Source organism: Schistocerca nitens, chromosome 11 (assembly GCF_023898315.1).
Source record: "Schistocerca nitens isolate TAMUIC-IGC-003100 chromosome 11, iqSchNite1.1, whole genome shotgun sequence".
NCBI lineage: Eukaryota > Metazoa > Arthropoda > Insecta > Orthoptera > Acrididae > Schistocerca > Schistocerca nitens.
The window spans coordinates 156293428-156318533 of record NC_064624.1 but is presented as its reverse complement, the minus strand read 5'-3'; the positions used below and the strand labels follow the sequence as shown (position 1 = coordinate 156318533).

The 25106-nt window shown below is 46.8% G+C and overlaps 1 protein-coding gene across 3 annotated transcripts in view; it reads left to right on the top strand.

Annotated features, from left to right (window-relative positions):
• Positions 1–25106, top strand: part of LOC126213059 (dynamin-like 120 kDa protein, mitochondrial) — a 228132-nt gene that overhangs the window by 13822 nt on the left and 189204 nt on the right. For all 3 annotated transcript variants that reach the window (XM_049940634.1, XM_049940633.1, XM_049940632.1), the window contains exon 2: positions 24361–24622. In XM_049940634.1, coding sequence (XP_049796591.1) covers positions 24361–24622 — 262 coding nt within the window. The remainder of the gene's footprint in view (positions 1–24360; positions 24623–25106) is intronic.

The following is a 25106-nucleotide window of genomic DNA, read 5'->3' as shown; positions in this document are numbered from 1 at the left end:
GTGCACTGAGGAACCCAGATACCTGGACGCAGTTGAACGCCATCGCCAACAACATCTCAAAAGCAGAACATGACATATAAAAACAGACTTATTAATAAAGAGGCCACAGAAGACAAAGGCAGGCTGACATACGCAGCCTGAGTAGCTCCGCTACAGACGATGAAATGAGTGTCAGCGACATCATCTACATACATAGACCCACAAAACATACATAGCATAAAACAAGTAAAAAATGCACAACTAATCGTGTGAACATTAATGAGACTGCAGGTTGAATCCTATTATGAATGAATCGAATTAAAAGTAGAATTAATTAGAATGGTCCATATTGAGATATTGTTCTAGAATCCACCCAACATTGTTAACTAGTTACATGAATGAACACATCATTGTACATATAATAATATGAGTGTGGTTCAAATTTAATACAAAGTAAGCAAGCAAAATCAGATAGTGTAAATACACAACAGAAACAGATTATGCAATTATACAAAATTAATGGGTCCACTATTCAAAAAAGTCTAGTTTTAGTCTACAAAAACATTTTTGCGAAATTAATTATCGGTTAGTGGTGACTTGTTGTTTCTCCTATAGCTGTGTTGGAAGAGTATGTAACTTAATTAGATTACATTGAGACAGGATATTGTTCTAAACCCATGCAGAGTTCGTCTACTAACTATGCTAGTAGTAATAGTTTCTATATAACCTAATGAACATCAGCTCTCACAGCATTCTAACAACACCAACATAGATTAGATCTGCATGGACTGAGGAAATCTAGTTTTCCCAAAGAGCAATGTTAATACGGATAATAGTAAGATGGATAGCACCACATGTGGACACTGGACTTGAAATTCAATCAGGCCCTCTTCCCGAAGTGGTGTTGGTGAAGGAATATCTCTATCTGCTCATTTCTGAATTCTTTTATTCTCTTCTTAAATTATACAATAAATTTATGATTTCCTACTTCCAAATTCCTGTATTTTTCTTTTAAAAAATAAGTGTAATTATTGTAAGTAAAGAAAAGATAACACCAAAATGCAGACAAAAGAACTCTTCTTAAATTATACAATAAATTTATGATTTCCTACTTCCAAATTCCTGTATTTTTCTTTTAAAAAATAAGTGTAATTATTGTAAGTAAAGAAAAGATAACACCAAAATGCAGACAAAAGAACTCCACCTAGCTCCACCTTCACATGGTACTGCATTGACAATGGTGGCCATGGCTGCAAGTGTGTAGCACAATTTTGCTGCACTGGCCAAGAAGTCTGTGTCGAGCACTACTTACACCCTACATAAAGCAATAAGATGGCAGGCCCTAGCAGTCATAACGCAGATTTTCTTTTATTTATTTATTTTTTGGTTAAAGGTAACTCTGTGTATTGTGATGTGATTAGCTTGGTCATGCACACACGTGCGCGTGCGCACACACACACACACACAACACACACACACACACACACACACACACACACACACTCTATGCGATCAAAAGTATCTGGACACCCCCCAAAACGTACCTTTAGATTTCCACACTTCCAAACATTCCTAGGTCCACTGTTTCCGATGCGATAGTGAAGTGGAAATGCGAAGGGACACATACAGCATAAAAGAGTACAGGCCATCTATCCAGACCATCACACAGGAATTCCAAACTGCATCAGGATCCAGTGCAAGTATTATAACAGTTAGGTGGGAGCTGAGAAAACTTGGATGTCACGGTCAAACGGCTGCTCGTAAGCCACATATCTTGCTGAAAATGCCAAACGCTACCTCACTTCTTGTAAGCAGTGTAGAAATTGGTCTTTTGAACACTGGAAAACATTTTCTGGAGTGACGAATCACGGTACACAATGTAGCGATCAGATGGCACGGTGTGTCTATGGCGAATGCCTGGTGAACGTCATCTGCCAGTGTGTGTAGTGCCAACAGTAAAATTCAGAGGTGGTAATTTTATGGTGTGGTTGTGTTTTTCATGGAAGGGGTTTGCACACCTTGTTGTTTTGTGTGGACTATCACAGCACAGGCCTACACTGATGTTTTAAGCTCCTTCTTGCTTCCCACTGTTGAAGAGCAATTCAGGGATAGTGACTGCATCTTTCAACACGATCAAGCACCTATTCATAATGCACATCCTGTGGTGGAGTAGTTACATGACAATAACATCCCTGTAATGGACTGGCCTGCACAGAGTCCGGACCTGAATCCGGTAGAACATCTTTGGGATGTTTTGAACGCCGACTTCGTGCTAGGCCTCACCTCATTGGAGCACTCCATGAAGAATGGGCTGCCATTCCCCAAGAAACCTTCCAGCACCTTATTGAACGTATGCCTGCGAGAGTGGAAGCTGTTGTCTAGACAGGGTGGATCAACACCATATTGAATTACTGCATTACCGATGGAGGATGCCACAAACTTGCAAGTCATTTTCAACCAGGTGTCCGGATACTTTTGATCATGTAGTGTGTGTGTGTGTGTGTGTGTGTGTGTGTGTGTGTGTGTGTGTGTGTATCGCTGGTGTGGATGGCAGAAAAGAGATATTTTTTATTGGGCCCATTAAGAGTGAACTGTCATTAACAAATCACTTGGTAGGTGATGTACAATTTTATGTGCTTTTAATGACTGAATCTCTCTTTGCAATCTTCACAGTCCAAAGATCGACAGTGTTGTGCTGACTGCATTTTTTGCACTAATCAGGGAGATGAGTCACTCAAAAACAAGGAAAGTCTTATTAATCAGTTACTGCCTTTTGTAATAAAATATAAATTTGAACAAGCCAACCTAAAGTCCAGTGTTAGACGTCCCTACAATGTCAGATGTTTGTGCCACTGTAGCTGTGAATTGTAACAATCTATTAGTGTGGTATCTCTGTGGCAGGAACTCAGGAATTTTCAGAAATTCCTGTGTCGCTGCATGTTGTCAGAACTGAAGGATTTCCTGAATTTATTCTGTACTGACAATACTTTTATAGTAGGGTTTCCTCTACTGAGGGGAGCACATACGAGTTACTAGTCAAACATAGGCCTAGGAACTCCGTGGGAGAGATCTGCAAAAACACTGAGAAATTACTTTGTTAAAATTGATTGCCAGAAACTTGTTACATTAGTATGCACACCACTCTGACCTGCCACTGCTGTGTCTTTTGCCTCGGCCCAAATTGTTAAAAAGTTTTCGAGACTCGCCAATGTGAACAGTGATAGATTGACTCTTCGTCTGATCCTCAACTAACTGAACGGCTGTTCTGCTGGAAGCTTATCACTTTCTGTTGGCACATTCAGTGGTGTGCATTACCCTGTTCTGATGTCAGCATTCCTAAGCTAGCAGAAGCTATGCGTCTTTACAGGATTTGTTGTGTGTGTGCTGTCAGCCATTACAAATTTTTGCTAAATTAACCTCAATTTTTCTAGTAATTATCAGCATACAATCTCAGGAGTAGTAATAAAAAAGAAGAGAAAAACAAGCATTCAGTTATTACTAATGAGTTACACAAATTACTTTCAAAACAGCAACTTCTAATCTCATAAGGCAACTTTTTGGTAAAGTAGCCCCTCAGTACGAACAATTAAAGTCAAATGTAGATATTCAATGTGTATTTCAGTACATTATGTAAAAGCCAATAGTTACCTTGTACTGGAAGAAATACCTTTATACTTCAACAAGAATGCAATGATACAAATTCCAAAGAAGGCAGGTGTCAACAGACGTCAATGCTGTGCTACAATTGGTTTAATAATTCACACTTGCAAAATACTTGTACAAATTATTTAAAAAAGAATGGAAAAAATGGTGGAAGCTGTCTTTGGGAAAGATCAATATGGGTTTCAGCGAAATATGAGAACATGCGAGGCCATTCTGACCTATTCTACTTCTTAGAAAATAGGTTGAAGAAAGACAAAATTATATTTATAGCATTTGTAGTTTTAGGAAAAGCTTTTGACGATGTTGACTGGAGCACACTCTTTAAAATTATGAAGGTATTAATGATAAAATAAAGGCAATGAATGATTATGTACAACTTGTAGAGGAACGGATTGCAGTTACAAGACTGAAAGCGCGTGAAAGAGAAGCAGTAATTGAGAAGGAAGTAAGAGAGTTGTAGCTTATCCCCAGCGTTATTAAATCTGTACATGGATTAATGAGTAAAGGAAACTAAGGAGAAATTTGGAAAGGGATTTAAAGTTTGCTGATGACAGTGCAATTCTTTTGAGACAAGGCACAGGACTTCAAAGAGCAGCCAAACAGAATGGATAGTGCCTTAAGAGTTCATAAGATGAGCATCGACAACTGTAAAACGACGACAATGGAATGTAATTATCTAATTTGAGTGAACGACATGTATTTGTAATTGCGAGTATGATTAGACGCTAGCTGCGCAACTGTGGAGTGATGGTGAAAATACTTGCCAGAGTGGGACTCGAACCTCGATTACCCACTTATCGTGAGCTGTCGCTCTAACCACTTCGGCTATCCTAGAATGACACCAGGGCCAACCCAAATTCCCATATTTCACTGTGTCTGTCCTGAAATGGCACAGTGATATGTGGAAGTTTGGGTCAGCCCTGAAGCTGTGCTCGGGTAGCCCAAGTGGTCAAGGCAACCGTGATAAGCAAGAAATATGGGTTCGATTCCTGGTACGGCACGAACTTTCATTGTCACTAATTAGTTGCGCAGCTAGAGTCTAAATGTATTTGCAATTGGAAATACATTTCGTGCAGTTGTCGATTACCATAGTGTCTGTTCCTCCAAACATGCATGCATATCTGAAGGACACTGCAAATACTAATATTAGTGATACTGACAGAATTAGATCAGAGAATGAGGCACTAAAAGTAGCAGATAGATTTTTCCATTTGGGCTGCTAAATAACTGACAAATGCCGAAGCAGAGAGGATATAAAATGCAGACTGGCAATAGCAAGCAAAAGTTTCTGAAAAACAGGAATTTGCTAACATCTAATATCATTACTGAAGTGTTTGGAAGTCTTTTCTGAAGATACTTGTCTAGAATGTAGCCTCATGTAGAAGTAAAACGTGGATTATAAGCAGTTCAGACAAGGAGAGAATAGAAGCTTTTGATATATGCTGTTACAAAAGAATGCTGAAGATTAGATGGGTACATAATGTAACTAATGAGGTGGTACTGAATAGAATTATGGAGAAATGAAATTTATGGAACAACTAGACAAAAAGAAGATATTGGTCAATAGTACATATCAAGGAATAATGAATTTGGTAATGGATGAAAACATATGGCATAAAAATTTTAGAGTGAGACCAATGAATGAATGAGTAAATACAGTAATGGACGTAGGTTGCAGTAATTACACTGCAACAAGATCAGCAAGTATAAGATAATGTGGTGGGTACTTATGAAGTTTTATTTATCAGTGAAAAACATAAAGTTACATAATTAATTACTGCACAGTACTCCAATTTATCAGTGGACTGTGACATTTTGTTTAAGGTCCTCTAGTGGCTTGCTGTAGCACTGTTATGCTCTGGTTTCAGTGAGCATCAGAACTGCTATTAAGTACTTGGAAATCAACAAAAGATTAATTTCATAACAGGATATTTTTCCCCCTCAAGGTGTCAATTAAGATTTTGAGTATAGCTCGTATGTTGTTAAGAACCGTTACAGGAATTACAGGTTGTTTTTTTTTTTTTTTTTTTTTTTTTTTTTTTTTTTTTTTTTTTTTTTTTTTGTGTGGGAAACTAGTGCTGGCTGGAGGATATAGATTGCCAGTAGCATGCTGTGGCAAGCACTCAGGTTGTCTTCAAGACAGGCTGTACTTCTGTGTCCATCGTTGCACTCCTCTAGTTTAGCGGTACTGGTAGTCATTCATATACGGGGTGATTTTGATGGGGATAAACTGCAGGAAACCGTTCATATAAAGATAAGGAGGAGAAAAGGTCATGTGAAGGGTGACAGTGGAAACCATTGTAAGTGCTATTTTTTCATAGAATGCATTTTTAGTGTCACAGTGTTCTCAGAACTTAGTTATGTGCACCTAGACTTGATCCTTTTGCCAAACAGTGGAGAAAGTCATTCAGACGTGCCCACGCATTCCTTTTGTTGAGCTGTACTTCCCTCTGGAATTCCAAAATTTAGATAAGTGTTTTTTGTTGACTACAGCCCTTCTAGTTAAAAATGTAAAGCTGTATTTATGTACTTTTATTATTGCAAATAAAACTTAGTGTGTCAGTATTAATGGCACTTCAAACAATTTTTCCTGCTATTTTGTTGAAAAGCTGCACTTTTGAGAACGTGGCTGTGTACAAAATACAAGACGGTCCTTGCAAAGAAGAAAACAGCAATCCACTACTGTTAGTAATGCTATTTATTTACACAAGTTGCACAGTCTCTGCCTTCGAACTGATAGGTTTGTCTTCAGACGGTTGCTCTAGTTTATATTTCATTTGTTGTTGTGTACATTAATTGTTGCAAAAAAGCAGCTGCCAACAATTTAATATAAACATGAACAGATGTTTGAAGATGAACCCGAAACCAGTAACAGTGCTACTCGTCTCAATAAATAGCAATAGTATCGGTGCCTGGTTGCTGTTTTCTTCTGTGCAGGAATCAGCTTGTAAAAACTTTCTTATTCACACACCAGTCAGTTTCCTAGTATGACACTTAGAATGTTCTTAGTAGAATATTTATTTTCTAATTTGTATCATTTCTTGCAGTGAGTAGGATAATTCTGTTGTACCTAATAACTTCTCAATTTTTGGGATACAAATCAGTTATGTTCAAACTGAGATGCATTGTTGCTCTACTCCCCCTCCCCCCCCCCCCCTGTCCCCTCACAAATGACAGATTTAACACTTTCCATGTCCACTATTCGTGTGGATGTAAAGACTGTAAATGCATTCCAAAAGAAGTACATCCTGTTGAAGATGGAAAAGATATCTGACAGTGTAGGTTTCAGTAATTGAAAGCATACATGAAAACACACCAGGCAAGTGGGAGTAATCCATCTGTATTAGTGTCTTACTCGTGCACTAACAGTGTACCGCTAGCACTCGTTCAGTCTTGATGTACTGGTGGGGATTGTTTGTACCTGTCTAGTGGGGCCAGTCATTCCTCTACAGTCCCTCAAATGTGAGGCATATCTGCACATCCTGCGGGTGACCCTGCCTCCCCCGCAGGGAGACATGTCTTTGGTGGTACAAAGGGAAATATGGATTTTGGGTGACGTTGCCCGAGCTCTCCCCCTCATTTCTATGCGGAGGCATCTCGACGAGATCTACCCCATCCACTCCTGTTGAGACTGAACTGGTGCCGATGGTTCACTACTGCCTTACTACTAAAAACACTCGTACAGTTCCCCCCAGGGGGTCCACAACTCTTTTGTGGATACGTGCGTAGCGAGCACGGGACCCCGAGCTAATGTGGCCCTCCTTCCTTTCCGGGCTGCATACCTTCCTTTTCCGCATCCTTCCCTCTCCCCCATCTTCGCCCCTCCTCCTCTCACCTCTGGCTCTTTCCTTCCCTTTCTCCCCCTCTGGGAGTATGGTTTGTGCCTCCGTCCGGAGACGGACGCTCGTAAATGTAACGCATTCTTCGCCTTCTCTGCTTGTATGTCTTCATCCTTCCTTTGTCCTACTCTTTTCCTTACCTCTTCTCTTTACCTTTTTCTCCGCTGCGGCGTTTGAAACCTCTCGTCTTTCCTTTCCCTTTCTTTGTTTTTCCCTTTCTCTTTCTTCCTCCCTGTGCGTGTCTGAAGGCCGACCCACGCATTTTTGTGCGTAGCCGGTGACGGGGTAATGCGTAATTCCCCGCCCCGGGTAGACAGGTAGGACACGTACGTACCTCCTGGTAACGGCCAGGCCCAGGGAGGGGTGATTACCCGAGCTGATACCTTCAGAAAGTGCCGATTGGTCCCTCAGTCCGTTTCTCGGGAGGTGTGAACAATCACCTAAGGCGGGAGTGCCCTCAGAGAGGGCCCCCACAAGGAAGGAGTGCGCCATCGGAGACGCCGGTAATCATGGGGGATTCTTCCGCAATGGTTTCCTCACCTTCCACTATGTCTGCTCACAAGCATAAGTTCACTGAGTCTCAGCCACAGACAGTACTTCCATCGTTGCCACAGTTCCTTGTTGTTTCTCGGTCTGACGAAGGTCACGACTTCTCCACGGTCAACCCTTTCATTATTCAGAAAGGTGTCGACGCAATTGCGGGTCCTGTAAAGTCTTGTTCCAGATTACGGAATGGCACCTTGTTGTTAGAAACACACAGTGCCCTCCAGGCACAAAAATTGCTGCGTACTTCTCTGCTCCACACCTTCCCTGTCCGGGTTGAAGCGCACCGCACTTTAAGTTCCTCGCGTGGAGTCGTTTATACACGCTCCCTCGATGGATTGTCTGACGAAGAAATTCAGCACTACCTGTCTGACCAGGGCGTAACGGCTGTTCATAGAGTTATGAAAAGGGTTGACACAAACATCATTCCAACCCGCACTGTCTTCTTGACATTTGACAAAGTTCAACTCCCATCAAAAATCAAAGCAGGCTGTGAGATAATTTCCGTTCGCCCTTACGTCCCAAACCCTACGCGTTGCTATCGGTGTCAGCGGTTCAATCACACCAGCCAGTCCTGTTCCAATCCGGACAAATGTGTTACGTGTGGCAAGGATGCCCATGAGGGTGCTTGTCCACCTCCATCCCCTCGCTGCATAAAATGTATGGGTGACCACGCTGCTTCTTCTCGAGATTGCCCCATTTTTAAGGACGAAAAGCTCATCCAGGAAATCAGAGTGAAGGAAAAGGTGTCGACCTTTGCTGCTCGAAAATTATTCGCCAGTCGACAGCCCACCGTGCCTCAGACGGGAAAATACAGCACTGTCCTTGCTTCTCCTCGGCCAACAAAGGAGGCGGCCATGCAGACTTGCGACCTCACCTTTAGTACCACAGTCGTCAGATCGGCCAGCGCAAAGATCGCCCGTTCAACCTCACCACTTTCGCCTGCCCACTCTATGGCTCACCCTTCATCGGGTTCTGCTAAATCTCGAGCCCAAAAGTTAGACACCAAGACTTCGAAAAAAGAGCATACTCGTGAAGATTTTTTACGTACCCCAACTTCACAACCATCGGTTCCTCCTTCATCTAAACATCATACTTCCAAGAAGGCTACAAAGAAACCCAGTTCATCTCCTTCTCCGCCAAGGCGTGTCCCATCTACAGCACCACCTGGCGAAAATAGCCCTCGGCCGTCTTCTGTGTCGCTGAGGCGCACTGCTGGCGGCCATTCAACCGGCCGATCACTGGTGGCAGGAGCTGCTCCTGAACAACCTATGGATCAGGATCTTCTGCCTTCGTTTGAATGCCATTCCATGCTGTCGGTCACAAGCTCTGAGCAGTCGTTGAGTTGACGGCAACCTTGGTCACATTCCTCCATTTTCCTTTCACCCTATGTCCATTATCCACTGGAATATCCGCGGCATTCGAGCCAATCGGGATGAATTGTCGATCCTCTTAAGATCCTACTCGCTGGTCATCTTCTATCTTCAGGAAACAAAGCTGCGTCCCCATGACCGCTTTGTTCTCCCTCATTTTCAGTCCGTCCGATATGATCTCCCCTCTGTTGAAGGCACTCCAGCCCATGGAGGACTCATGATTCTTCTCCATGATACTCTCCATTATCACCCAATCCACTTAAACACTTCCTTCCAAGCTGTCGCCGTCCGTCTTTCCCTTTCTGGATACACGTTCTCTCTTTGTACTGTATACATTCCATCGCCCACACCAATGGCACAAGCTGATCTCCTTCATCTTCTTGGTCAGCTTCCACCCCCCTATTTGCTGGTTGGGGACTTCAATGCCCACCACCCGCTTTGGGGATCTCCACATCCTTGTCCACGTGGCTCACTATTGCTAGACGTCTTCCACCAAGCGGATCTAGTTTGCCTCAACACTGGGGTCCCTACATTTTTGTCTGCCTCCACAACAAATTTATCTCATTTGGACCTTGCGGTCGGTACTGTTCCGCTAGCTCGGCGCTTCGAATGGTTCGCCCTTGATGATACACACTCGAGTGACCACTTTCCATGTGTCCTTAGACTGCTGCCTCAACTGCCATATATGCGCCCGCGACGCTGTAAGGTTGCCCAAGCCGATTGGACACTTTTTTCGTCTCTAGCGACATTCGATGACTGTCACTTTCCCAGCGTCGACGATGAGGTCACACATATTACCGACGTTATTCTTACAGCTGCGGAACGTTCAATACCACGCACCTCCGAATTGCCCCGGCGCCCCCCAGTTCCTTGGTGGAACGAGGCATGCCGTGACGCAATACGTGCACGGTGACGTGCTCTTCGCGTTTTCCGCCACCATCCTACTTTGGCCAACAGTATCCACTATAAGCAGTTCCGTGCGCGATGCCGTCGTGTCATCCGCAAAAGCAAGAAGGCGAGCTGGAAATTCTTTATTAGCTCATTTAACACCTTCACTCCCTCCTCAGAAGTTTGGAGTCGGCTTTGACGGTTCTCAGGCGCGCCTAGTTTCTCCCCGGTCTCTGGGCTCACTGTCGCGCATGATACATTAGTGGACCCCGTCGCAGTTTCTAACTCATTGGGTCAGCACTTTGCTGAGATTTCGAGCTCTTCAAATTACCCGCCAGCGTTTCTCCCGAAGAAACGTGCAGCGGAAGTGCGACATCTTGCTTTCTCCTCTCAAAATCGCGAAAGCTACAATACTGTTTTCTCCATGCGGGAACTCCAACATGCACTCTCTTCTTCTCGCTCCTCTGCCCCAGGGCCGGATGGTGTCCACGTCCAAATGTTGCTGCATTTATCAACCCATAGTCTGCGTTACCTCCTTCGCCTTTATAATCGAATTTGGACCGACAGTACTTTTTCCAGACGATGGCGGGAAGCTATCGTCGTTCCCGTTCCGAAACCTGGAAAGGACAAACATCTCCCCTCTAGCTATCAGCCCATTTCTCTCACGAGTAGTGTCTGTAAGGTTTTGGAGCATATGGTGAATTACCGTTTAGCTTGGTGGCTGGAATCCCGCAGTCTTTTAACACCTGCCCAACGCGGATTCCGAAAGCATCGTTCTGCAGTTGACCATCTTGTTGCTCTCTCCACTCACATCATGAACAATTTTCTCCGGAAACGCCAAACGGTAGCAATATTTTTTGATCTGGAGAGAGCATACGATACCTGTTGGAGGATAGGCATCCTCCGCACACTGTTCTCTTGGGGCTTTCGAGGTCGGCTGCCCCTTTTTCTTCGCGAATTTATGGCAGAGCGCACATTTAGGGTGCGGGTGAACACTACTCTCTCCCGTGCTCCCCCCTGCGGGTTCGGGGGTAAGAATAGGCCCGCGGTATTCCTGCCTGTCGTAAGAGGCGACTAAAAGGAGTCTCGAATGTTTCGGCCTTATGTGATGGTCCCCTCTCGGGTTTGACCTCCATTTTTCTAAATTATTCCGAAGAGCGAGCCAATTGGGGAAGGGCGCCTTACATGGTGCACTGTATCCGTCGTGCAATTAGACCTTTAGCCGGCTTTCTCGTCGTTGCAATGGTGTCCCGCTCGTTTTCGATCTCTTGGGCGATTACCACGCTGCACTCTGCAGTGTTTCTTTTATCTGCGACGACGACCTTGGTCAGTTTTGCACCTAAGATCCAGCACGGTAGCCAGTCCGTTGTGGTGGGGCCGCCATGTACCCTCTTGGTTGTAGCCCCCTGACAACACAGGGATCGCTCTACTGATGCCTGTGCCGTTAACTCCCCACGTATGCCAAGGAGTAGATGCCCATCTCCTTGGGGCATCAGGACTCCCGGCAATGGCCGTCCTGCCAGGTGGCTATTGCTGCGGCTGGGTGGCGCCCGTGGGGAGGGCCCTTGGTCGGAGTAGGTGGCATCAGGGCGGATGACCCGCAATGAAGCGTGGTACATCATCTCTCGCTGGCGGCCAGCCGTCAGCAGTCTCTAAGCGTTCGAGGGCTCATTTTAAGGGTAATGTTTATGACCCCAAATCGTTCCCATCCCTGGCCACACCATGGGAGGAACGAAAGGCGTTGAATGAAAGTGAAACATATTCGCCCAGATATCTTGTCTGTACCAGAGCTGATGGGGAATCTTTTATATCCGTGAAGCCTCAGTTCTTTGTTGAGCATTTAGAGGACAAGTTTGGGGAGGTGGAGGGCTTGTCAAAGATGCGGTCCGGATCGGTGTTGATAAAAACGGCATCCTCCGCCCAGTCGCGGGCCTTGCTCGCTTGTACTAAGCTGGGGGATGTCTCCGTCACTATCACCCCCCATACAAGCTTAAATATGGTTCAGGGAATTATTTTTCACCGCGATCTCCTTTTACAGTCCGATGACGAGCTGCCCGCCAACTTAGAGCGACGAGGTGTACATTTCGTCCGGCGCGTTCATCGGGGTCCGAGGGACAATCAGGTTGCTACCGGTGCCTTCATCTTGGCCTTCGAGGGTGATACGTTACCGGAAAAGGTCAAGGTGATGGTCTACCGATGTGACGTCAAGCCCTATATCCCTCCCCCGATGCGGTGCTTTAAGTGCTGGAAGTTCGGTCACATGTCCTCTCGCTGTACTTCTAGCCTCACATGTCGAGATTGTGGACGCCCATCTCATCCCGATACTCCATGTGCTCCGCCTCCCGTCTGTGTCAACTGTGGAGAGCCTCATTCCCCTTGCTCGCCGGACTGTAGTGTCTTACAGAAAGAACGCAAAATCATGGAATATAAGACCCTGGACCGACTGACTTACACTGAGGCCAAGCGGAAATTTGAACGGCTACATCCCGTGCGCATGATGTCATCTTATGCCTCCACTGTCACTCCTGCTCCAGCTCCTTCAGCTGCAAGATATACAGTCAGCTCTCGGAACCAGAGGACCTCACCTGCCCCCTTGACAATGGGGGCCCCTTCTCTTGCTGTTGCTCCCACACCATCTACCTCGGGAGCAGCACCCACTAAACCATCGGGGACGCCAGTCCCCCCTTCTCAGCCGGAGAAGCGTAAGTCTTCTTCGGCTTCTCTCGCTCGGAAGGGATCCCTTGGGTCACTCCCTTCCCAGGTTCCTACCAGCGGCACAGCAGACACCAGCCAGTGGCTGAAGCAGCCACAGGTCGCTGGTCGACGGGCTTCGCGTTCCACTTCGGTCCCAGAGACTGACTCCAATAAGCCCTCTCACCAACGGCAACCAAAGGAACAGCGAGAGAAAACGACTCTGAAGACCCGTAAGTCCAAGACACCTGCGGTGGCACCTACTCCACCGCTACATAAAAGCTCTGTATCTGAGGATGAGGTGGAGATCCTTGCGTCCGCTGAGGACCTCGATCTCGCCGATCCCTCAGACGCAATGGGTAGCACTTGCACGGGTGCTCCATCGGATGTGGCAGGTGACCCAGCGGCGTAATCTGCCTTCCCAGTCCCGTCACGCCTTTCTCCGCAATGGCTACTACCATCCTCCAGTGGAACTGCAGCGGTTTCTTCCACCGTCTAGCTGAGCTCCGCCAACTTATCAGCCTTCACCCTTTCTTCTGCATTGCCCTCCAGGAAACTTGGTTTCCTGCGATGCGAACCCCCGCCCTCCGGGGCTATCGGGGTTATTATAAGAACCGAGCAGCTTATGAAAGGGTGTCTGGTGGCGTCTGCATATATGTCCTTCACACTCTGCACAGCGAGTCTGTCCCTCTCCAGACGCCCTTAGAGGCTGTCGCTGTACGCGTGTGGACGCCACAGGCTGTTACCGTCTGCAGTGTTTACATTCCACCGGATGGTGATGTCTCGCAGCGTGTCCTGGCTGCACTGGTCGCCCAATTGCCGCCACCTTTCTTGCTCTTGGGCGACTTCAACGCCCATAACCCTCTGTGGGGTGGGTCAGTGGCAACAGGTCGAGGTGCCATCGTTGAGGGTTTCTTGTCGCAGCTCGATCTCTCGCTGTTAAATGATGGTGCCTTCACACACTTCAGTGTGGCGCATGGCACCTACTCCGCCATTGACATTTCAATCTGTAGCCATAGCCTCTTACCGTCTGTCCAATGGAGTGTGCATGACGACCTGTGTGGTAGTGACCACTTTCCGATCTTTTTGTCACTACCACAGCGCCACTCTTCTGGGCGCCCTAGCAGATGGGCTATGAATAAGGCTGACTGGGACTTGTTCTCCTCCACTGCCGCTTTTGAGCCTCTCTCTACTGATGACATTGATGCGGTGGTTCAATCGGTCACCACCGGCATCGTTACTGCCGCGGAATCAGCCATTCCCCGTTCCTCTGGGTCCCCTCGGCGCGGACTGTGCCCTGGTGGTCGCCTGAGATCGCTGAAGCAATTAAAGATCGCCGGCGGGCGCTCCAGCGTCACAAGCGACATCCCTCCATCGACCACCTTATCGCCTTCAAACGGCTGCGTGCGCGGGCCCGCCTCCTTATCCGCCAAGGCAAGAAGGAGTGCTGGGAGCGGTATGTATCCACCATTGGCCTCCATGTCACTCCATCGCAGGTCTGGGCCAAGATTCGACGCGTCTACGGCCATCGGACCCCTGCCAGCGTCCCTGCGCTCTCACTGAATGGAGCAGTTTGTACTGACTCCGACGTCATTGCAAATCGCTTAGCAGAGCATTTTGCTATGAGTTCCGCATCTGCGAATTACCCCCAGGCCTTCCGCTCCATTAAAGAGCGGATGGAACGTCGGAGCCTTTCGTTTCGCACCAACCACCTAGAATCTTACAATGCTCCATTTAGTGAGTGGGAATTTCGCAGTGCCCTAGCTGCTTGCCCTGATACCGCTCCTGGGCCAGATGGCATCCACTGTCAGATGCTGAAACACCTTTCAGTGGACTGCCAGCGGCGCCTTCTCGATCTTTACAACCGTCTTTGGGTCGAGGGGGAGTTTCCGTCGCAATGGCGGGCAGGCGTTGTCATCCCCGTTTTGAAACCTGGAAAGAACCCTCTGGAGGTGGACAGCTACCGTCCCATTAGCCTCACCAACGTTCTTTGCAAGTTGCTTGAACGGATGGTGAGCCGGCGCTTGAATTGGGTACTGGAGTCTCGGGGCCTTCTTGCTCCGTCTCAGGGTGGGTTCCGTAAAGGCCGCTCCGCCGCCGACAATCTGGTGAGCCTGGAGTCGGCCATCCGTACTGCCTTTGCCCGCCGTCAGCAACTGGTCGCTGTCTTTTTCGACATGCGGAAGGCGTACGATACGACATGGCGTCATCACATCCTTTCTACGCTTCATGGATGGGGTCTTCGGGGTCCTCTGCCGATTTTTATCCGCAATTTTCTGTCGTGTCGTACCTTCCGCGTGCAAGTCGCGGCCTCGTATAGTTCCTCCCACGTCCAGGAGAACGGTGTGCCACAGGGTTCTGTTTTAAGTGTCTGTCTGTTTTTAATAGCCATTAACGGGCTTGCTGCGGCCGTGGGAAATTCTGTCTCCGCTTCCCTGTATGCTGACGACTTCTGCCTTTATTACAGCTCTACTGGCATTGCAGCGGTTGAACGTCAGCTACAGGGCGCTATCCGCAAGGCGCAGTCTTGGGCTGTAGCGCATGGGTTTCAGTTTTCGGCAGCCAAGACCCGCGTTATGCATTTCTGCCGGCGCCTAACAGTCCATCCTGAGCCGCAGCTTTATCTTGCCAACGAACTGCTTGCTGTGGTGGAGACCCACAGGTTTTTGGGGGTGGTTTTCGATGCCCGGTTGACTTGGCTGCCTCATATCCGGCAGCTCAAACAGTCATGTTGGCGGCATCTCAATGCTCTGCGCTGTTTGAGCCACACCCGCTGGGGCGCCGACCGCTCTACCCTGTTACGGCTCTACCAGGCGCTCATCCAGTCCCGCCTGGATTATGGGAGCCTGGCTTATGGCTCAGCATCCCCATCTGCGTTACGGGTGCTGGACCCAATTCTCCACAGCGGGATACGCCTTGCCACTGGTGCTTTCCGCACCAGCCCTGTGGACAGCGTACTAGTGGAGGCAGGTGTACCTCCACTGCGGTTCCGACGCCAACGTTTGCTGGCCGCTTATACTGCCCATGTTCTAAGCTCGCCCGGGCATCCTAACTATCGTCTCCTGTTCCCGCGACCGGTCGTCCGTCTGCCAGAACGTCGGCCCCGGTCTGGTTGTACAATAGCGGTCCGCGTCAAAGAGCTTCTCTCTGGGCTTCGGGTTTTCACTGTTCCACCTCCTTTCCGGGCTCCTTTGCATACACCCCCATGGTGTGTTCGTCGCCCTTGCCTTCGGCTCGACTTGGCACAGTGCCCGAAGGACTCAGTCCCTCCAGAGGCCTTCCGCCGCCGCTTTCATTCCATCCTGGCCACGTATCAGGGCTCTGGCATTGTTTACACCGACGGCTCGATGGTTGCTGGTCGAGTCGGTTATGCGCTAACTCTAGGGGACCATTCCGAACAACGTTCCTTGCCGGATGGCTGCAGCGTTTACACTGCTGAGCTGGTCGCCATCTTTCGTGCCCTAGAGCATATCCGCTCCTGCTCAGGTGAGTCCTTCGTTCTCTGTAGCGATTCCCTGAGCGGTTTACGAGCTCTCGACCAGTGTTTTCCTCATTCTCGTCTGGTGCTGGCTATCCATGAGTCTCTGCATACTCTTGCCCGTAGCGGCCGCTCTGTGGTCTTTGTGTGGACCCCCGGTCATGTCGGTATCCCGGGCAATGAACATGTTGACCGCCTGGCGAAAGAGGCCACGAGTAAGCCATCTCTGGATGTTGGCCTCCCAGAGACTGATTTGCGGGCAGTCTTCCGCCGCAAAATCTTGGCGCTTTGGGACGATGAATGGCGCGAACTGACAATGCGCAATAAACTCCGTGATGTCAAGGAGACGACGGCTGTGTGGCGGTCATCCCTGCGAGCCACTCGCAGGGACTCAGTAGTTCTTTGCTGGCTCCGCATTGGCCACTCCCGGCTGACACACAGTTATTTACTGCGCCGGGAGGACCCTCCTCTATGTCGATGTGGGGCTGCTTTGACAGTGGCCCACATTTTGATGGCCTGCCCCCTTTTAGCTGTGGTCAGGCAGACATTTGCGCTGCCTGATACGCTCCCTGCCCTTTTAACAGACGACTCCACTATGGCTGACTTAGTTTTACGTTTTATTCGGGCAGGGGGATTTTATCATTTAATCTGAGTGTTTCTGTTTTATTTTATTGTTTTGTGTTGATTCTGGCCTATGGCCTATGATTTTAAACTGATTTTTTTTAATGTTTTTCTCAGTGGTTGACTTTTCCTTTTTTTATTTCTATGGTCGGCCAACCACCGTCACACTCTGTGTGGTTTTAGTTCGTTTTGTCTTGTCTTTGTCTGAGTTTCTCTTGCTCTGTTTCGTCCGTGTTCTATTCTGTTCCTCGTTTTTATTCTCTGTGGGTGTTCTTTGTCTTTGGAAAAAGGGACCGATGACCGTAGCAGTCTGGTCCCTTTGATCCCCCAAACCAACCAATCTCCCGTGCTTTCTCCCAAGAAAACGGGGTACCCCAGGGCTGCGTGCTGTGTGTTGTACTGTTTGCCATCGCCATAAATCCAATTATGGATTGTCTCCTTCCTGATGTCTCGGGCTCCCTCTTTGTGGACGATTTTGCAATCTACTACAGCTCTCAACGGACCAGCCGTCTTGAACGACGTCTTCAAGGATGTCTCGATCGCCTCCACTCTTGGAGCATCGGAACCCGGTTCCGTTTTTCTCCCAGTAAGACCGTTTGTGTTAATTTTTGGCGACGTAAGGAGTTTCTTCCACCCTCCTTAAATCTAGGACCTGTCAACCTTCCGTTTTCAGACGTCGCTAAATTCTTGGGTCTTATGTTTGACAGAAAACTGTGCTGGTCCTCCCATGTTTCCTATCTTTCGGCTCGCTGTCTGTGATCCCTCAACACCCTCCGTGTCCTGAATGGAACCTCCTGGGGATCAGACCGAGTGGTCCTTCTCCGCCTCTATCGCGCCTTAGTGCGCTCGCAATTGGACTATGGAAGCATAGTCTGTCTACTCCTCTGCTCGGCCGTCTATTCTTCGGCGTCTCGACTCTATCCACCACCGTGGATTACGTTTAGTGTCTGGAGCTTTTTACACCAGCCCTGTGGAAAGGCTTTATGCTGAGACTGCTGAACCTCCGCTGTCCAATCGGCGAGCAGTCCTCCTGAGTCGTTATGCTAGCCATCTGTCTTCCATGACTGCTAATCCGGCCCATGACATTTTTTCGACGCCTCCTTTGATGTAGGGTATGCAGGCCGCCCCTCCTCCCTACTACCACCGGGAGTCCGCTTCCGTCAACTGCTCCATTCTCTTTCCTTCCGCTTTCCTAAAACCTTCTTGACAACTTGGGGTACAGCACCGCCTTGGCTCCGTCCCCGGATCTGCCTGCTCTGTGACCTGTGTCGATTTCCCAAGGATGGTACCCCTTCACTTGTTTATCGTCGGGCATTTGCTGCTCTATGTGCACAAATGAAGGAAGCCACATTTATTTACACCAATGGCTCGAAAACATCGTTGGGTGTAGGGAGTGCCTATATTGTTGGCGACACCCCAAATCACTTTCGGCTTCCCGACCAGTGTTCGATTTATACTGCGGAGCTTTACGCTGTTCTCCAGGCTGTCCACTACGTCCGCCGCCATCAGCGGATACAGTACGTTATCTGCTCAGATTCTCTCAGCTCTCTCCTCAGTCTCCAAGCTCTTTACCCTGTGCATCCTCTGGTCCACCGGATTCAGGACTGTCTGCGCTTGCTCCACCTGGGGGGCATCTTGGTGGCGTTCCTCTGGCTCCCGGGACACGTTGGTATCTGTGGAAATGAGGCGGCCGATATAGCGGCCAAGGCTGCACTCTTTCTTCTTCGGCCAGCTATTCAATCGACTCCATTCGCCGATCTACGGAGCGTTTTATGTCGTCGTGTTGTTCTTTTATGGCATGCACATTGGTCGACACTTCCCCATAATAAATTGCGGGACGTGAAAGCTCTTCCTTGTGCTTGGACCTCTTCCTCCCGAACGCGTTGTCGGGATGAGGTAATATTAACTAGACTCCGGATAGGGCACTGTCTTTTTAGCCATAGACATCTTTTAAGCGGCGATCCTCCCCCACTCTGTCCCCACTGCTCTCAGCTGTGGATGGTAAGACACCTTTTAATTGAGTGCCCCTATTTTAATCCGTTACACTCCCGTCTACAGCTGTCACCTGATCTATCGTCGATTTTAGCAGATGACACGCGCTCAGCCGATCGCGTTCTCGAGTTTATTAGTGCCAGTGAAATGACGTCAGTCATTTGAAGCTTTTTTGGGGACAACCAACCCCTTTCTGTAGTGGATTTTTAAGCCTTCCTTCTGCTTTTAGTTTCTCCAATTTTATGACTTTCATTCCCATTGTTGCTGGTTTCCATTTTTGGTTTTTTACTGTTTCCTAAGTCACGGACCGGGTGCTAATGACCGTAGCAGTTTTGTGCCCTAAAAAAAAACGTGTGCTCTCAGTCACTGAAACCTACACTGTTAAAGATCTTTTATCTCCAGCTTCAAGTGGGTGTACCTCTTTTGGAACATATTTCCAACCGTATTTCCATATGACCTTTTTTGCTCCTTATCCTCTCGGGCACTATTTCCTGCAGTTTGTTGCCGTTTTGCAAAATTTCCCTGCATGTAAGGCGAGGAAAGAATGCCGCACCCAGAGGTCAGCATCTCATTCCTCGTCAAGATTCGAGAGAAAAGTTTATCTAGCAAAGTCAGATCGGTTACATTTTGTGAACGTGTGTGAAAATGAGGAGCTGCTAACACTGTTTTATTGTGCAGTGCAGCGGAATGTACAGAGGAATGTGTATCATTCTGCACTAACGTACTAGCTGTCGTAGCTACTGTGTAGACTTCTGGGACATCAAACCTCTGTCTACAACAGAGCTGTGGTTCAAATTCTCACCCTGTTCCTTTCTTACTTTTTAGACATCCGTTCCCCAGTTCTCGCTGTCTATAAGCGGGGCACCATGTTGTCACATGACGGTAGCTCATCACGCGACAGTGGAATCTATTAAGCTTCATTCGTGTGTCTACTAACCCGTGCAGTGCACGGCTGTAACTGGTCCAGTCAAGTTCACGTAGGGTGGTTTCCCGATGGAGTACACAGAGGACGAATACTACGTCAATGTGCTTCTGGTGCTGAGTGCATCCGATAACTGAGCTGCTGCTGCTGCTCAAGCGTGTGCTGAATGGTACAGTCAAAGGTGCCACGATATAATGCTTTCCATCACCTGGAGCATCTGTGTCCTCAAGTAATGGACAGAGGTCATCCGAAGACTAGACATACTCCACAGAGGACACGGTTCTGGAAACTTCACCAGTCACCTAGACGAAGTATCCGTGATATACGAGGCAGCTCCAGCTGTCTCAAAGACTGGTGTGTGAGGCTACATTCTGAACAAAAACCTTCAGAACATCTCCCTAGGACTTACATTTGTACTTGATATTAAGAAATCTTTCTTTTTCAACTACTGATTCCCTCTCACGCCATTCCATTCTGTTGAAACTGCACAGGGTGCCAGCTGTGGATAACCTTTCAGTCCCTGTATTGTATCTCTGCTATAGTAAGACTTTTAGAGAATGTATTCCAGTAACACTGTCTGAAGCTTTCTCAAAATTTGCAAATACTAAGACATCAGTCCGTCTTTCTTTCAGTTTATCTTATAAGATAAATTGTGGGGTCAGGTCAGTATTGCCCTGTTTGTCCTTACATTTCTCTGGAACTCAGCCTGATCTTCCCTGAAGTCAGTTTATACCAGTTTTTTCACTTTTCTGCAAATGATCCATGTTAATATTTTGCAAGTGTGACTTATTAAACTGATGCAACAGTATTATGAAAAGGATAGCTGCTACTCACGATATAGTGGAGATGCTGAGTTGCAGATAGGCACAACGAAAAGGCTGACAGAAAGTAACTACACACACACACACACACACACACACACACACACACACAAACCATAATCTGCTTCAGTGGCCAGTCTGAAACCAGACTGTGGGACCGAGCGAGGTGGCGCAGTGGTTAGCACACTGGACTCGCATTCGGGAGGACGACGGTTCAATCCCATCTCCGGCCATCCTGATTTAGGTTTTCCGTGATTTCCCTAAATCGTTTCAGGCAAATGCCGGGATGGTTCCTTTGAAAGGGCACGGCCGATTTCCTTCCCAATCCTTCCCTAACCCGAGCTTGCGCTCCGTCTCTAATGACCTCGTTGTCGACGGGACGTTAAACACTAACCACCACCACCACCACCAGACTGTGGTCATGTGTGTGTGAGTCGTGTGTTGTCTATTTTCGACACAGGCCTTGTTGGCCAAAAGCTCACTTTCTGACAATCTCTTCATTGTGCCTGTCTGCGACTGAGCACCTCCGCTAAATGTTGAGTAGCAACTATCCTTTCCACAATATTGTTACATTCCATCCTGGATTTTCCACTGTTTTATTAAGCTGGTGGTTTGGTAGTATTCACACCCTCCAGCTCCTCCCTTACTTGAAACTGGAATTACTACATTCTCCCTGAAGTGTGGGGGTATTTTACCTGTCTCAATTATGTTGCATGCCTGGCTCTCCCAAGGTTGTCAGTGGTTTTGAGGGAAAGTCATATACTCCAGAGGCCTTGTTTTGATGTAGGTTATTCACTGCCCTGTCAAATTTTCCTCACCCATCTGTTTACTTCCACCTCAGTTTCTAAAATACCAATAGACCCCCATCGATGAGTCTTTAAAGAATTGAACTCGCATATGGAAAACAGGTTGAAACATCTGTTTACTTTACAAATTAGTTAATACGTTAAATATTTTACATTAAGAACATAAGCAAGAAAAAGTTTAGAAAAGATTTTAAAGTATGTTAAAAATTTGTTGTTAAGTTGCCAAGTGCTCTCATTATCAAACACTGGATGAGTGCGGTGTGAGTAATTTTACTGTATTTTAAACAAAAACTAATTCTTCATATATCTCAATGTTTATGATGATACTTTTCCTGCACTGTAGGCCGTACACTCATATAATTAATTGTAAATACATTGGACACTGTCTGTAAAATGTGTCGTGAATAGAGTCAGTAATAAAAAAATAATAAATTAAAACATCATGCCTGCTGCTGCAGTTTTACTGCATTAACAACAAAAATGTGGTTATAAATAAACTACTTTTCATCATTTTGTGGGGGTCTCAATGAGATTTTTTTGTAATGGATTGAAATAATGTGTAAAATTTGTTAGAAGTCGTCATATGCTCTCATTCTCGAAAATTGGATGAATGTAGTAATTTGAATGTGCGAGTTAATGCTGCCTCAAGACATGCAGAGTGTCTCAGGAGGAATGGTCATTATTCACATATATGACGTGAATGATCATGCGAAGCAAAAAAGTCTAGTAAACGTGCTCTATAATACATATCTTAAGAGCCGCGAGCATTTATTCAGTAGAAGAGATATCTGATGGTGGCAAAGACGAACAAGAGCTCATAGCTGGCAAGGTATGCGCCTTACAGCCCACATTTACTGGACCTTTTTATTATTATTATTATTATTATTATTATTATTATTCTATACTACCACCTCTGAAAATATGAAAAGCAAAGAGCTTGCAGTAGAAGAGATTTGTTTCACATTATTGAAAATTAAGAATTGCTCATGGCTTTGGAGGTACACATTTTAGAGCCCAAGTTTAGTAGACTTTCTGTTTCAAATGATCATTCCTGTCTTGTCCCTGGGTATTGACCATTTCTCCTGGGACATACTGTGTTAAACATTTAGTATAAGATTATAATTCTTAATTAGTAGAGCTGCACACTTCTGTCGATATTAAACCTACTATCAAACGACAGTACTTACAATTTGATAGTTCCCATTCTTTCTATGTCAAACGCTCTCTCCCATACAACCTCGGCATTCGAGGCAAACGTGTTTGTGCGGGTGCACTCTTTATGGCAGTACACCACCACTCTTTCAGCCTTCACTGGACATAATTATCCCAACAGCCTAGTTTAAAAGCAGATTTCCTGGGCCATCACATGCAATCCTGGTACTGCTGATCCCTCCTAAAAACTACTTTGGAGTGCACCACTGTTACTCAGTATTATCCTGGGAATGTATTAATCAACTACTCCGACAAAGCTGTGACTTCTGAAAATAGTGCCCAGAAATGAGATCCATTCTGTCTGAGATTTTGCCCACCACACCTAGAATAGCTTTTCATTGTCTTCCCAATCTCCACAATATTCTTGTCAGACCCTCTGCTCCTTCTGTACCTATCTCCCTTCCCTGTGCCTCCTACCTCTCTTACCGTCCCCGCTGCACGACTTGCGCCACCACCTATACCAGCCCTGTAACTGGAAAAACCTATACTATAAAACGGAGAGTCGCCTGAGAAACGACACGTGTCACTTACCAGCTGTTACGTGAACACTGTTCAGCTTTTTACATTGGCACGACTACCACCAAATTATCAGTTAGGATGTAGGGGCATAGGCAGAGGGTATATACTGGCAAAACGCAGTGGCAGTCGTGATCTCGGTGCCTGTTTCACCACACGTGCCATCTGGATTCTTCCCCCAGGCACCAGCTTCTCAGAACTCTGCAGTTCGGGAACTATTGCTACAACATATCCTCGGTTCTAATTTATGTTAATTACTTCTGTCTCAGCATTTCTTCACAGTAATTACTCCTACCTTCACTCCATTTTTGTTTTCTACATCTTTCATTGTCTTACCTGTCTATTTTTCACTGCCCCCCCCCCCCCCCCCCCCCTCCCACCTCTGTTACATACAATGCACTTTGCTTTTCACTCTTATTAACTTGTGCACAATGTTTAAGCAGTAATGTCTGCCTTGCATATTACGCAGTCTTCCACTTTTAAGCTCTCAGGTTTTCAAATCTTGTCCGGTGCAGTCCCCAAAAATCAGTCTTTCCTTCTCATTGCCTCTGGTAAGTCTCCCCTGACCTGTGGTTCTGGGTGACTTCCCCCATTTCGTAAACCTCTCCAGTCCTTTTCCTCCACCTCACTTCCTTCCCCTTCAACCCTTCTTCCTGAACAAGTAGCAACTGGCTCCGAGAGCTTGCCTAATTATAACCTCCTTTTACACGTGTGTGTTCTGCCGCCTCTTGGTGAGTGGGTTTCTTTTATCTATCTAATTACATTTTGTCTTAATGTGTAGAGTATGACAGCATTCCAAATTTTTTAAATTTCGTCAACAACTGTATGAAATATTGAAAATCAAAATTTTTGTTGCTCCTGGAAGCCGTTAGATAGGCATTAGCAACTGGGCTCGTGCTCTGGATTAGCCATTTAGTAGTGTGGATTGTCTTTACGTGAATTTCATCTGACATCCCTGAAGGTAGGGGGTGGCTATTCGGCAGATACGAGTGATAAACACTATCTCCTTTTTTTAGGTACCGAGTGGTGCTCGTGCGGCGCAGTGGTGGCGCAGCTGTGCCGACGGTACGCTGGCTGTGCCACCTACACGGGCGCGCCGGCTACCACCCGCACCGCCGGCACGCGAGTCCTCTGCTGCTGCAACCGCGTGCGCCTGCCGGTGCGTACGTGCCACGGAGGGGCGTGGCGATGTTCGTCGGTAGAATCTTGCGAGGGGCGTTGAAAATTCGCTACCTGCTGCTCGGCGGTGCTGTCGGAGGGGGTGTGACACTGAACAAGGTAAACTTTTCCACTCGTTTCCTGAGGCCACATGTGGCTTGAAGTGTTTTGTCACATATTGTATTTAATGCAATTTCTTCATTATCTTTTTCTGTTCGAGACAGTGACATCTGGAAAGTTTATACCATACTTCTTCTGTAACTGTATGTTATTACTGTCAAGAAGATTCATACTGCAATTCTAATTTCTTTTAAATAATGTAACATGTCCATTCGTATTAGTAAACTGTACGGGATATGCATAAAGTGACAGGATTCTTGTTGCAAAACTATTAAATAGTCTTGAAGTAGTTTTAGTTTCAATATATTACTAGTTAATTGTACTAGTATGTGTTTGGAATAGCTTTCATCTGGTTTACACAGTTGTTGTTGTGGTTGTGGTCTTCAGTCCTGAGACTGGTTTGATGCAGCTCTCCATGCTACTCTATCCTGTGCAAGCTTCTTCATCTCTCAGTACTTAACTGCAACCTACGTCCTTCTGCATC